A 15705-nucleotide genomic window follows, 5' to 3' on the forward strand; every position below is an offset into this window, starting at 1 on the left:
CAGGTCGTCTTCAGAAATGTGCCTCTGTAAATCTGTTGAAAATGACAGTATGTTGCTAAACAAATATGAAATTTAGGCATTTGAATATATAATTACTGTACAAAAGCAAATTCTACCCTTGATTAGTGCATACTTTTCACAGATATCAGTGGAAGATTCACAGAAAGTTAACTAAATTCACTAAATTTGTAGTCTAATCTATGAACTATAATTCAAAATGGAATACACGTCTCTCCACTGAAAGTCCTGTCAGGGGTCTAATTCACACCAACGCCGAATTTCTTCAGTGCCTACAATGTGAATGGTATTTTAGTCAGACTCAAGTACTCACCATTAAATTCATAATAATTTCCAATCTGTAACTTAAAATCAGCACTTCATTCATTGAGAACTTATCTATGTAGGGAAGTTAATTAGTTTCAGGATGGGATAAAAATGTAAAGTAGAATATCTGTGAACCTCCTGCACTTATAAAACAACAGTGACTTATTCTGCATTATTTTATCCCACGCTAACAATAAATTATGCTAATTTGGATCAAAGCATTCCTAATCCAGAGTAAGGATATCTACATGGAGAATTAATCAGAAATAATGTATTCTCATTATAGCAAGAGTAGCTCTTTTAAAACAAACTCCCTGTGAAAGCAAAACCAGCCGGGGAACAAATTGAAGGCAGAGTAAGCGAGTGTAATTGAAATGCTGATGGACTAGAGGAAAAAGGGATTTAGCAGATAAAATGACTGAAACAACTACAAAGGGAATGCAGAAAGCTGTAAGACAAACCACATTCACCTTACCATGTTGCAGGTCCCTCTTGCATGAGTTACGCCAACTGAGACTGCCTTGCTCTGGAATAGGTGGTTGTAAGTGAAGTGATGGAAAGCGAGCTGGGTGTGAGGGTATCTGTGCTAGGTAATGACGTCAGATTTGTCTTTCACAGCAGTGTCAGTGAAAGGACGTTCAGGCCTGGGGAATCTTCTCTATCATCTTAAATATGAGCTGAGTTTGGTCCAGGTAGTGTGTGTGTCTGTGCAAGTGTCATTAAGGCAGCTGCAAGGGAGGACCAAGAAAGGGGAACAACGCAGTAAGATGCTGAATTCAGCTTTTGCTAGGCAATACTAATGCTTAAAAAATTTATAGATGGATGTGTTGATGTCTGAAGCACCCGCCTTATAGATTTGCTGATCGTGCAGGAGCTGTATGTAACAAGGCGGGGGGAAGGAGGGGAGGAGGAGGCGAGGGCTCTAGGACCCGTGAGAGCCTTCCTGAGCAGGAGGTGGGAAATCCTCTATAAGGCCGCGGGAGCCGGGCGGCCACGGCAGAGCCGCTGCGGGCCGGGCGGGGCGGGGAGGCGAGGGGAGGCGGCACCGCCGAGCCGCGGCCGCCCGGGTCCCCGCCCGGCAGAGCCATGCACGGGCTCCCGCAGCTGCTGCTGAGGGTCACCGCAGTGGGTGAGTAACTTTTTTTTTTTTTTTTTTTTCCTCCACCTCCTTGGGATACACAGTCCCTCTTAGACCCAGAGACTTATTTCTTTGCCTGTTCTCTTTCACCTGTAAAGACAGTAAAGCATTACAACTGAAAAAAGAGAGGGGGAGGAAAATACTGGTATCAAACATATGTAAAGTGGATGACGTGAGAAGTTAAATCTTGATGGTTATTGATACTAAGTAGATTTTGTTCGCTGAAATGCTAAGGTGATCTGTAGTTTTAGAAGGGCTGCTGCTGAAGGAGGCTCTTGTGCTGGAAGCAGCCTGTGCCTTTGCACGGTTCAACGTGAAATTAACAGCTACACCCTGGTACCATTTTGGTCCTGCGATTAGAGGATTGCTTTCTTTGGGACTATATCAAGAGGGTGGGAGAAAGTAATGCTGCAGGAGAAAATGTAGTGAAGGTTGCTTACAGGAAAAGGAATGCTTTAGGGAAGATGCTTTGCGCAAGGGGAGAGATGAGGGAGACAGCTAAAGGGAAGAAGGAGGTATCGGCACTGTGAAAGACGGAGTTATGAGCTCCCACCTAGGGAGTGGTGCTCAGGCTGAGTTTTGAAAGGAATCTCTGTGCAGCTCAGTTTTATCATTGTCAGCTTTGGCTTGAAATGCAGCAAGAGGAATGAAGTAATAATAGGAGAGGAGAGGGGAGATATTTGGAGGATAGCTGCAGAAATAGGAGAGAAGTTGAGAAGCAGCAACATGCACACAAGCAACGGGAGGAAAAAAGTGGGAGTGGGATATGCTTGCTATGTGTGCTTACTATTGGCAAACAATCACATTATGAAAATTAGGAGAGAAAAGACTGCACTTGCTTTACGAGGGCATGCTGAACTTCACATAAAGCTGAAGTTGCAACAGTAGCCTGGTGACAAAGCTAGGGACATCGTCTTAAATCCTTAGAAAAAGATCAGGCGTTACTCCTGTATTTCTCAATGCAATTACTTCCAGGCAGGAAAGAAGGAGAGAAAAACAGGTTGTTGAGAGCTATAGCTTGCTCTTGCCAGTAGAATAAGGACAACTTTGTCTCTGGCAAAATGCAGAACCTGTATATATTTTCATTTACAAGTAGCCATGATAAGACGTAAGTTTTTATGCAGGTTTCATCATTTTGTTCTATTTACAATTGGATGCCAATGCAGAGCACAGAGTTTTTGACTTTGGGCTCTTTCTGACCTGTTATCCCTGCTTAGAGGATGCTGCTTTATTGCTAAGGGGTCCCAGGGAAACTGTGTCCCACGCAAGCAGAGCAAGCTGTGTGTTCCCACAGCCTCTGTTCTTGACAGCATGTGGTGTCGTGAAGAGCTGCTGAGTATTGTCCCAGTGTTTTCGGTGGAGTGACTTTCACATGCAAGTAAGGTTGTTTCAAGGAATAGTCATTCTGTTTGCTATATATCCAAGTCTGAGGTTTGAAGCATGACTGTATTAGAGCAAAGATAAAAAAGGTGCATTTCAGAGAGAGCAAGTAAAGAGCTTAAAAGAAAATAAACATACATTTTACAGTCTCTGTCCAGTCTTCTGCCAAAAATAATCTCAGTCACCTGGGGAGAGATTTGAATGCATGCGTGTTTAACCCTGTAGCTGCTGTCATGATCTTCACATGGGGGTAGCTTGTCCCACTGCGTTGTTATGGGCAGCTCTCAGACTCTGCAGTCAATTATTTTAAGAACCGCTTGTATTCCCAGTGAGGAGGTTTTCCTGGAGCAGATCCTCAGAGTGGCTTTACATTTCCTTCTTGATTTGGAAAGCCCAAAGCCTTGATGATGAGGGAATTTGCAGGTCCACTTTTCTCTCTTCTGTTTTACTGGCTGGCATATGCCTTTCTAATGAGCTGTGTCCTAAAAAGGTAATTTCAGAGTTCCCCTCCACTGAAAATTTTTGGCACACCAAAGCACCGAAGGAAGTCAGAACTTTTTTGGTGCAAAAATTAAGACTCTACAAGAAAATTCATAAAACTGTGTGGGCTAAAAAAATAAAAAGAGGGGGAGGTTCAGCATATCAAGGTGCATAGTTCAGTGTCAGGGCAACTTCACAGTCATTCTAAGGCTGAGGAAGCACCCTAGCCTACTGTCTCAGGTGGCTAGGAAGAAGAAGATGAAAAAAGGCACTAGGTGAATGTGTGGAAGAATTTTCTGTTTGTTTGTTTTTGTTTTTTAATCACCAATGTTGCTTTAAATCTTCATATTGGCTGATTCTTCTTGGATTACTTGGTTGTACAGATGTTGTGCTCTTGCCTCTGGATGCGGAGTGCAAACTATCTCCAAAATTATAGCACAACATGCACCCGAGGCAAACCTTAAATGCCTTTTCCTAAAGTGCAGTCATGTGTTTGTGTCATTTCTCAGAAGGTTAGCTACTGAGTAAAGTTGCAGTTCTTGAGATAATATTGGTGGAGGTATTTTGTCCAGATCTCTCCTTGTAACTCTTTCGAATACTTCCTATGGAGCTGTCATGGGCTAGGGTATCTCACGTTTAATTTTAGGCTGAGTAGTTGTCAATGTTTGGGGTTTTGCTGGATCTTTTTTGAGGCAGAGAGAGGTTGACTGCAAGTTTAAGATTAAGAGGGCCAGCCTTCCTTTTAGACTTCTTTTTTTCTTGCCCTCTTTTCTCCCCGCCATTTTTTTTTGTTGTTGTGGATTGTTATATCAGTGTGGAAATGGGGAATGGTGCATTCCTGGATGCTGCTTGCCCCTTGCATTTGTCTAGCAAACTGTTTCCAGAAGCCCAGGAGGTTTTCTCCTTTTTTGGTTTGTCTACCTCTCAAAATCGAGCTGGCCTGTTTTACAGAGTGAGTATAAGCTATTTAAGTTTAATCAGTTCACACATACATAAAGACACTTTTTTAAGAGCATCTTATTTTGATGTAAGCCAACAGATTTATGCACCTAAAAATAAGCCAGTTCATCTATCTCACTTGGACAGAGCTTTACTGATTTGTGTATCCTTTTGTCTGTCTAGACAAGTGCCTGCCAAGAGTGGAAAGAAGGGGAGAAGGGGGCTACATCTTCTTCTGCTTTTTAATGGAAGAACTTTTCTCTTTCTCATTCTTCTTGTGTCTCTCTCTGCTGGGTTAGCTAGCATACAGGTAGAGCAGTGGTTTTGGTATTTTCACTTAAATAACTCCAACCAGGACAGTACCAATTGATCCTTGAAATCTGTCATAGAAGATAGGTCGACAGTCCTTTACTGTGCAAATGACAGAATATCTGTAGGTATTGCGCTCAGTCTGGATATGATATTCAAGGCACTATGACTGTCGCTGAAAGCCACGCATTGGGCGGATGCGTTGAAACAGGAAGAAAGACAATTCTCTTTAAGGTATGGACATTGCAAAGCTGAGAGCTCTTTGAAATGCAGTGGAAAAGGACAGAATAGATGCATGGGCATTCCCTAGTGGGGGAGCACATGAAGACAAGTACTGAGAATTTTCAAATTCTTATTTAACAGGAGAGCATCAAGAAGAGGGACTAAAGTAGAGGAGGAAGAAATTGGTATTGGGCCACTGGTACTTTAAAGCTGAAGACATTGTCTTGTTAGTGGCCGTGGGAGAAATCTGTCCTTATTTCTGTTACATAGTTTCACAGTTTCTAATTGGTCCCTAAGATCAAAGTTGTAAAGGATGTCCAGCTTCAGTAATACTTAAAAAGCATTCCTCTCCCGCCCCCCAGAGTGCTAAACAGATATGTAGGAGGGCCCTTGTCTTCAGCCTGTTTGTATGTGTGATTGGGTGTGCACTGGCTGTGCTCGTGTGTGGAAGTGCACCAGTGGTGCGTGTGTGACTAGAGAGAACTTTTCATCCTGAATTAATTTTAGTGAAAAATGCTGCTTTGTTAACACTAAAATACTTTTTATAAAGTGATCTAGGTTTGGAGTGTAATGTATGGAGTTTTTGCATGTGTGCTAGTTAGTTCATACTGGAAGACTGGAATAAATCCAGCTATTTTCTTCATCTTTTTAATTCAGACTTTTGTTTAGAGAAGTCTTTTATTTAAAAATCTTAAATTCTGAAATCTAGAATAGAAGACTTGGTTTAGGATCAAATGCTTAGTTTTGACATGAAATGTTACCGTTCAACACACACTGATATGTGTTTGACTCTGCAATTTGATTGAACTTCTGAGAAACTTTCATTTCAGGGTGACCTGTGACAGCTTTGGTTTTATAATTTCTTTGAGTTTGCCAGTGATCTGGAAAACCCTGTATTAAAGCTCTTCAGTTAACTTGTGAGTATACCACATACGCATTTGTACCTGGTATTATGCATGCAATTCATTGTCCTCAGCCTGATTTTCACTGCTGCACATGTACACAGTGGCTGGTGCTGTTGTTTTTAGCTCAGTATTGGATCAAATTCTTCAGAAATACAAGGAAACAAAGATAACCTGCACTCTTTGCAAACCTTTAGTAAAATCAGAAGGGTAAAGCAGCTGCTGAGAGGAGAGGCAGGTGAGCTCTTTCCAGAAATAGATGGAGAGGAAGAAATCCGTGGAGTTCTTGGCTAATACAAATTGATGGATCTCTGTTAATGTGAGCACATTTACAGCAGTGGAACATCTTGCCTTCTGTATCTGGAGACTTTTATCTGAGACTCTTATGAGTAAGCATGATTTCTGTACTGAATACTTAAATCAGAGGAGGAAAATAATGACATTAATTATGTTAATTAATTGGATCAAGCTTATAGTCCTTTCCTGTATCTCAGCATCAGTTCTTCCTCTCACAATTTCTCTTCCTCCCATTCCTTTGTAATTGGAATTGTAATTCCCCTGCTCCTCTCTACTCCTGGAGCGTAGCAAACCCAGTGCTTTAATGTGGGCTGCTGTCACAGCAGAACAGGACCTTTGTATCTGTGTATACAACGATGAAAACGTGCCAGGTGTGAGAGCAGGCCAGTGTGGAAAAGTGGTGAGCTGAGGTGTCTGATAAGAGATGGGTGGCAGCTGGTCTGACAGATGGCCTCTGAGTGAATATGGAGAAGTGAGACAACTGAGAGAGTGGTGACAGATAACACAGGTAGGTTATGTGGGACAGGAGAAAAGCGTAGCGCCTTTGGTTCAGATTGTGACTGGTCCAGCACCATTAGGGGTTAGAGGGGATGTATCTGGAGAATGCCAGGTTCTTTCCTTTTTATGTGCAAGAGGAGAGCTCAGGCTATGAGACCTTTGCTAAGTAGGAAATGGAAGTGGCGCCAGTACCTTCCCAGGTCTCTGCACTGCCTGAAGGACTGCAGCTCGCAAGCAGGTGGTGGGGTCTCACTGAAGCATTTTGCTTCCCTCAGGCATGCTGTTTCAAGGAGCTTTCCTAGAGCTTCTGTACCTCCACACTGTTCTCCCTTCCAGAGAGTATGATACCAGCACAACTGGACCCATAAGGAATGGCGGAAACAAAGAGAAGTGATGTAAAGGGAAACAGAGGTGACTGTTAAATCTTTCTCACCTAAAAAAGACAACTCTGCCCTATATGCTGAGGAAATAAAGGACTCAGAATTTCTGTATGATGCTTATCCACAGGCCAAGATTCATCACTTTAGGAGAATTTCAGAATTTGTTTTTTCTGTATCTGCTCCTTAAGATAAAGCTGACTGGAAAAGTGTGAAAATTTACACAACTCCGTACAGTGTTTCCTTCCACTTGTCAATGAAAAACTTGTCAAAGTTTCTAACCGGCCTTACACAAGGGAAAGAAACTCCCAGAGAATGGCGCTGACTGAGTTTAAAAAAGAAAATAGCAGGCTCTTCAGAGATAAAGGTAGTCTTGAGAAAGAGTGAAGTATAGAATACAAAGCTGAAGTCTTTCCAAAAAGCACAGATCCTTGCAACTCAGCTTAGCTTATGTGCTGTCTAATGGGAGAACTGTGTCTGTTAATAAGGCATCACAGATTTTCAGCTAATTGGTATCTGAAATCCCATAAGCTTTGGCATATTGGCCAAGAAGGATGCATTTACTCATATGCTGCAGTTGTTCACTTAAGGTGGTTTTATTTATTTATTTTTTTCTCCAGTCTATAGCATAGCATGTGTTTGAGGGCATAGACAGCTGAACTTTCTGGGTTTAAAGCATCCACACCTCTGCACTGTGTGTATGTGTATGGAGTTATATGTTTATATATTCAAAATATAGGAGTGATAAAGTAACTGATTTGGAGCCATAGTGGAAGGTGCAATGGAGGTATGTGACAGGGTCTTGGTGTGCGTAATGAAGTGCAAGAAGTGAGAAGTTTCTGCCCCTGTCTTGTCTTGGAGAGGAGTTTTTGAGATACCAAGGAGTGAAACTAAACCCGAACTGGAACTTTTTTCCCCATGAATCAGAACTGACCCAATAACTGAAGTCTTATTAGAATCTAAATCAGGATCAAACCCAACAGGTTACTGGTTGAGTATCACAGTTCAGTGCAATCTTTCACCCCTCAGCAGAGATGTGATCCGCATGGGAGCTACCTCCAGCTGCAAGGGTCTCTGTGCAGCTTTGCATCCAGCTTCTGCCTCCCACAGGACAGTCACCAGTGTCCGCTCCTGCACTGACACAGTGCTGCCTTGAACTGTGGAGATCCACGACGTCTTCTACATGCTGAGGGTGAACTCTGAGGGCTCCAGTGGGAAGGGATGGGCTGTATTATGGAGTCTGGCTGTCTCATGGGTGCTCTAGAAATGCTTGCAGCACCCTTCCTGGGCTGGCCCTTGGCAGTTGCACAGGGACCCCTGCATAAGTGAGTGTACTTGGGTGTTTGTGTACTGGGTGCTGTGTGTGCAGCAGGGAGAGGGGAAGGCTAGGGGAGCTTAACTCTCCTCCTCCTCCTCCTTTATCATGCTGCATCAAATCTGCGTTCGCCTTCGTAGCATGGTCTCGCAACTTCTGCTCCTCTCTCCTGGGCTGAGGAGGTAGGAGGAAGCTGTGTAGCTACAGGGGGAGCGCAGTTGTGACCAGGGCCAGGCAGGGGAGCAGGAGGTAGGAACTCTGCTCCAGCAGAGATCATGAACCTGTTCAGTGTGGCTTGGGATTGCCAAAAACTGCATAGCAGCTGTCCTGAACCTGAACCACTGATCTCAGGCAAAGCTGAATTCAAACTGGAATGGAACTGAAAAACTATTTGCCTCACTGGATTGTTCATTTGGTTCTTCTATGGACCCTGGTGTCTTGACTAATATTTTAGATAATGTAAAGAGCCTTGAGAATTGTAATTCACACCTCTAATAACTTGCATGTCTTTATTTTCTGGATCTTCTCTTTATTTTGTTACATTTTACTGCAGTTTTTATTTTCTGAGTATCCACTATTTATAATTTTTGGTCTTTTTCCTACTGAGCTATGAGTGATACATATTTGCTACTTTCACTTCAGCCAATGGAAGACTGACTTGAAATTTCCTTGGCCTTTAGCATGTTTTTAGAGTTTGCTCTATGACATTTTGATGTGTACTGAGCTGGAATCCAGATCTCTTTACATTAGTAACACTTTTAGAGTGTGGAGTTCACAACAGGAGCATTTTCTTTGTTTACAGTCACTACAGGAGCCAGAACAGTATTTAAAATCTGTGAAACAAGCTTCCTTTAACCCTATGCAGGCTAACAGTTCAGCCTAGATTTTAATGAGTCATGGCACCCTCTGAATCTTGCAAGCCCTGATAGCATAGTCATCACCAAATACTTGCTTTCGCCACTCTGTTCATGTTTCTTAAAGTCCCACATGCCTTCTGGCCCTTCAGTATCCATCAAGTTGTTAACAGACTTTATATTTTTCCACAAATTTGACAGATTGTGTTTGTCAGTCTGTTGCAATCCCAGAGAAGAAATTTGTAGGTCTCTAAAACTTAAAAAAAAAAAAAAAAAAAAAAAAAAAAAAAAAAAAAAACGCTTTGTGAATTAATTACAAGCAAAATGAGGTGAATAAACCAATTATGAAATATCTCTGCTAGCCAACTTTTGAATTATGAGTTGGGGGGGGGGAAACTATATGAATTAACCCAGGTTTGATTTCTGATTTTGCTACTTAGGTCAAAAAGTAGAGGATAAAATTTCCTCTGGCTGATAACTTCCAATTTTGTGACAGCAGATAAGTGGTGGATAGTTGATTATCTGGCTGCCCTGCTCCTATAACTAGCTTCATTTCTGCATCCTGAACTTCAACTTAAACTCCTGTTTTTCCAGATTTGGTATTTACTTAGTTCAAAAGGATTTGTGTTCTGCATATTCAAATGAATACAAAAATACAACAGACTAATAAAAATCTCTTTCTTTTCATCTCATCTAGAGCTGTAATTTATTCACTCTGATTAGATACAATCATTCAGCCTTCCCTCTAGAAGCTATTTTCATTTTTGATATGATGGTCAGTGTAGGACAGGATATAGTTCTTTTCTTTCTTTCTTTTTTCCTCCCTCACTGTAATTCCCAAACATCTTGTTTGGGAAAGTAAGCTGATGTCCCACATACAAATTTGTACCACTGGGAAAATGCCTACCATCCAGTTTTACTAAATAGAAAAACAGTGTTTTTAGTTATCTATTTCTGTTTATAAAAATTTTTCATTTTTGGACATTATTAGCTTTCATGGTGGCCAGCTTTCAAAACTTGTAACTGTTTTAGGGGACACAAAATTCAGACTAGCAGTCTGTAGTCTATCACTGATGTTAGTAATGTAAAAACAATACTGAGAAGTAATGATAAATGGTGTTGTTGCATGGCCTTCATGTCTCTCCTTATCTCTTCACCTGAAATAGACTGTTTTCAACTTTGACCAATAGCAGGTACACACTGTTAAGGCAAGAGGCATACTGAAACAGTTAGGGATAGGGCTGAAGCTGCTCTGAAGCTGGAAAGCAGAGGATTGTGTTTATTGTCCAAAAGGGAGATAGCAAAATAGTTTTGGTCCCAGGCATAAATCTTAAAAACAAAATTTTTTATAAGCTTTCATATGCACAGATATGCTCCAGTGTGTTTTCCAAAGAAAGTAAACTACTATTTAAGAATACTCTTAAAAGTGCCATTTTATTCTTGATGACCCAAACACACAAAGGAGCAAGAAATAAAGCTGATGAGAAGCAAAAGGTGGAAGTGCCTTGCTTAGTCTTTCTGAGCTTGGCAAAAGGTAAATACATAGCATGCCCAGTTTTTCTGGCACCTAGGCTCTCCAAACTCAGCTTTCACATCACAGGATAGGGTTAAAAATCATCAAATTAAAACAAACATATTTATGAGCCATCTGGTTTTGGAGTCTTTCCAGTTTGTGTTTTCTAGCCTGGGTAACTATTAAGTAATTTTTGTTGCTGTAATTTTCATGTCGTTATATGGCTCCAGAAACTACATGTTTAAGAAAAACACTGTAGAGAACTAGATTCAGAATAGAATTATAAGCACTGGCAGCACGGGAGACATTTGTCATTCTTTCAATTGTCCTAATGTACTACTAAAAGTAAGCGTACAGAACATTTTTTAAATCCATCTTGCCTTTTAATGTGACTTTAAGTTAGGCAGAGTGAATAGGAAGGCAATATTATCTAATACTTGTACAGTAGGGTAAGGAGAGTCAGATTTCCTAGTGTTGGTTCCAGGTTCTGTCACTAGCTTTCTGTGTGGTTTGGGGAAGGTTGCTTAGCCTTGATGCCTTAAACCTTGTCCTGTTTTACCTATATTATCTTCCTTACTTAGATATTGTGAGACATAAAATAGTATGTTCTAATTCCTTGAAATAGGTCACAGCATTATTTCTATTTATTAGGCCTTTTCTTTTAATGAAGAGTAACTGGGGAGTCTATAAGTCAATTTCAGTGGAAATTTAAATGTGTTGCTTTGGTAAAAAGTCTCTTTCTTCTTTCACATTGAACATTGGATTTCTGATAAGAGCTTTCTGACAATATCAGCTTTTCCATTGGTGGAGGAAATAAAAGCATTCTCCTTAAAGGTATGCATTTGTGTAACTCTTTCATAGTGTATCCTTATCTGCTCATGAGAAGGCACAGCACCAGTGAATAGATGTAAAATCCCCTCTTGTTCCTCCAGTGACATGATGTTCTTCATGCCACCTCTGTCATTTGTGACCCTGAATCAACTTGAAGAGTATAGTTTCATCTTTGTGTAAATTCTTTGGAAGAAAGAAAGGACAGAATGTAACTAGAGTTGCTGGTGTTGGGTTTTTAGAGATAACCAAATGCTGGATGCTCTTTAAACGTAACATGTTTTGTGAATGCTAACTAAAGTACAGTAAACAGCTTCTTATTTCCCACTTCTCCCACCTTTTTGATAGAGCGGGATGCTGAACATCATTAGTTTTTTCTAGTCGGATTCATTTTTTACCTTTCTGACCTTTTAGCCTGTTTGTGCACAGCTGGACTTCACTGCTGTTCCAGTTCCCCTGCACGCTGTCAGACATACTGCTGCATCTTGCTGTCTCCCCTGAGGCTTGGTATCTCTTACAGACAGTGAGTAGGAACAGCTGGCAGGTTGAGCTCAGTGAAGAATGCACTGATGTCCATAGTTCTCGTCAGGATAAGTACATAGCTTATGTTTCTCTGCTTCCCTTACTCACAGCTGGCCTGAAATTTAAAAAAAAACGCAATACTATTGCTTAGTGTCTTTATGCCTGTAGATGCAAAGCCCAGATTCTCAGCTGCATAAAGAGGAAGAAAGAAGGGTATGCAAAGAAGAATTACAGATTACTCAGGGTGAGTGTGATTTGGAGGTAGGCATTTCTTACACCAGCACAGAACGCTAGCTATGATGCAAGGAAGAAGTTTGAAATCTTGGCACCAAATTGTTAAATGCCCTGCTGAAAATTGTGCTGTTTCACGTGCCAGCTTCTTAGCCTCCTCTGAGTGTTTGTTTGACACACTTTTCTGTTCTGGAGTCCAGCTGGCATTGAGAGGCTCAGCTGTTAGGAAGCCCATTTGGGAGTCTCAGCTGGCCCTGGCAGACTCCACATGCTGCTGGAGCACTTGCTGGCAAAGTTGTGGTCCCTCCTCTGTGGGCTGTCAACGAATTCTAGCTGATGCTATGATGTTTGAAATGTGCTTGACTCTTGCTTAGAGCTTACAGGACTCTGCTGGGGAGATGCAAGGCTAGTTGTCTGTCCACCTTCACTGGTGGTAACTGCATCCCATCTTCAAAGATGTAGAGCTGGGTACTGCACTGTCTTTGACCTGTTGATTTGGAGGTATAGCAGCGGCACTTGCTCATGATTGCCTTCAAAGCTAAGGGCAGACCTCACTGTGACCCTCATGCTGCAGCTTGCTGTCTTCCAGGGCTCTGTTGTCAAAGCCTGCCTTGTTAGCATCCTGCAATCTGAACCTGGCTTTCCATCACGCTTCAGAACAAGTTTAAGACATAGCCTTGTTCTGGGTAGAAGACAGTGAAGCAGGAATCCAGTGTCGCAGCAATTGCTGTCTACCCAGCCCTCCCAAAATACCTTCATCTTGAAGGATACAGTAACTGATTTTAGCTTGGGTACCTCAAATATAGTTATGGCATTATGGCAAGTGGCTCCCTTTTTCTTAGCAAAAAATGCAAGGAGAATTCCTTGGCAAAGCCATTCTAGGTGGAAGGCAATGTAAACACTTCAACATCTGCTTCCAAAATAATACTATCTACTTTAGACTGCAAAGCTCCTTCAGAATGTGTGCATTGTACATGTTCTGTCGCTTTCTCACTTCTGTAGATGAAGCGGAGTTCATCCTCTGCTTGCAAAGAATCTTTAGCTGTTACTGACCTGATAGCTAGCTATTGCAATGACAGGCATTTTGGGAAGCGTGTGGGACGCTTCTGTGTTTACAGGATCATTTACAACTTTCTGATGCAGAGCAGTTCAGGCTGCTTTAGAGGGAGCTGGCACAGACAGGACAGCACTTTGAGATGTATGACACTGTGAGAGCTGTGCAACTCTCTGTTGAACGCTGATAGGAGACTGAAATGACACCAATGATTTTTTCATATTAATCTCCCCTTCACTGGAAGAAGCTCTAGTGGAGTACCAGGTAGGCAGTGGAAACTCTTGACAGTTATATATAGAAAAGAACTGTGCAACTCAAATACGGATTCAGTCTTTTCCTGCGGACACTAATCTGCTAATTACAGCTCCAATTTCAGGCTGTTTAGAGCTGAAAAAGTAAAATGTAGGTGCTGGATGAGCAGCTGAAGTCCAAACATCATTAAAATGTATAGGAACTCTGGCAGGTGTGAAGCAGTTAGTAGGAATAATGAGTCAAGGAACCCATGCTTGGTCTGGTAGCTGATTTCTATCTCAAAAGAATGTACACTGAGAAGTGTAGGAATTGTGTGGAGTTAAAGAACCTTGCAGTCTGTGTTAACCATTAAAAGCTATGTGCCATTGTGAAGCATTTTGTCACCTTGAAAGCTGCCTTATATAAGGCACTCCACACTGATATACTGCACTGCTGGTAGAGCCAAGCTTGCTTTAGGACTTGTCATGATTCAGGCTTTTACTGGACAGGGGCAGTAGAGAAGAAAACTGCCCAGGCTCTTGACCTCATATTGTTTGTTATCCTTATTGTGCTGGCTCATGTATGCTGGCTGGTGTCCTGGGAGCAAAGAACTGAGGCTCTCTCTGCTGTTCATCTTAGCTTGCTTGGTTGAGGGCTGAGGAATAGAAACTTCTGTTTTCTTCATTGTGTGGACTGGTCTGGAGTGTCCTCTTGCCAGTAAAGAAACTCCAGCAGCAGGCCACTAGCAGTCAAGCACTGATCTTCAAGGACTCGTTACTGGGATGTGTAGTATACTTCATAATTCTCTGATAAAGGTCTGGTTAAAAGCAGCAATTACTGAAAGGAGCCAATGGTCTCATACAGTTTCCTCACCAATCACTTCCAGAGAGTGGGTGCTTTTCTCCTAATGATTTCAAAAGAATTTAGTAATTAAGAAGGTAAGCGAGCGGTGGTGGAGCAGATCTGGGCTCCAATAGCCACAGTGTTTCAGGAATTCAGTCTAACAAAAGGTTGTTTTCTTTTCTCTTGAAAGAAATGTAACAGCTTAAGTTGAGCTATCCAGAGAATTCAACATTCATGTGTTCTGTTAGTTTGCCTCTAGTGGTTTTTGTGTGCCTGTTTCTAGTATACACACATTTACCAGATATATCCAGAAATGCAGCCTGTTGGCAGAGGTGTTTCCCCACTGCCCGTGAATGAAATAACTTAGGACCGGGGGAGGGACTGTTCTCAGTCATTTTCTTTCTGGCATCATTTTGTTCATTAATGTTTAATCAATTTATCCATGGTCTGAAAGGAAGATAGAAGTTTTCCTAACAGTCTTTCTTTTTTTGCAAACACTCATTCTGTGTTTCTTTCTCTTTGATGCTCTTGCACTGATTTCATGCTGGGGTAGAGGTTTGTTGTGACGTTCTCATCTTCAGCATGAAGCTTAAGACAGGCTGAAACATCTTTGAAAGCACTGAATGAGAGAGGTCCGCTCATTTTAAAATGGATGAGATCAGTTCTGGAATGGTCTGGTTTCAGTCATTTGGATTTTTTACTGCTTATTCCCTTCCATAAAGCTGTCTGGATTTAAGAGTTGGGGGCTATTTTCTAAGCACAGTTTAGTGGGCGTTAAGAATATCAGAGTAGCCATGATGGTATCTGGCTCTGCCAATGCACTAGAATAATGAAGTTGTCAAACCCTGAGACTCATCCTTGAAGTAATAAGGCTTTCTTCCTTGGGAGGAAAGAAATTCCTAATTTCATAATTACCATATTGGCAGACATTGATCCTGAAGTGGTCCTTCAAGGGAAAGGGCTCATTATATTTAAGGCCTTCCTCTCAAAGGTAAAATGAAAGCCTTCATACAAAGTATCTTTTTAGCTGCTTTCCAGTGGAAATGTGGTTTGGTAGCCCAAAGATCTTTCCCTAAACCACCCCTTACCCTCTTGGAAGCCAAAGAAAAAGCGTAGAGGGGGAGGAATCCCGTGTAAGAAAGTATCCTTGTAGATGTACTCATTCTTTACAACACAGCTCCATTTCTTCTGTTTTGTGCTCTGAGAACAGTGAGATGATTTGGCTATCATCCCATTTTTATATGTTTCTTTGCTGTGTAGAAAATGATGAAAAGACTGAAACGCAAGTAACCATTCTGTTTGGAAAACCAGTTTCCCACCAAAGTGGACTGGTACAATTGATAAATCTTGGTAACATTCTTCCAGGCAATAAGCAAAATCTGTGTCAAGTTTTGCTCAACCCAAAGGTGATTTTTTTTTTTAATCATCCAAAAATAAAGTTCAAATGT

General features: G+C 41.5%; 1 protein-coding gene across 1 annotated transcript in view; it reads left to right on the forward strand.

The window, feature by feature from the left end:
• Positions 1 to 1339: 1339 nt before the first annotated feature.
• The window catches only part of LTK (leukocyte receptor tyrosine kinase), a 103027-nt gene continuing 88661 nt past the window's right edge, over positions 1340 to 15705 (forward strand). The window contains exon 1 of the mRNA XM_026095848.2: positions 1340 to 1453. Coding sequence (XP_025951633.2) covers positions 1411 to 1453 — 43 coding nt within the window. The 5' untranslated portion in view covers positions 1340 to 1410. The remainder of the gene's footprint in view (positions 1454 to 15705) is intronic.

The sequence above is a fragment of the Dromaius novaehollandiae genome, chromosome 5, assembly GCF_036370855.1.
Source record: "Dromaius novaehollandiae isolate bDroNov1 chromosome 5, bDroNov1.hap1, whole genome shotgun sequence".
Taxonomy (NCBI): Eukaryota; Metazoa; Chordata; class Aves; order Casuariiformes; family Dromaiidae; genus Dromaius; species Dromaius novaehollandiae.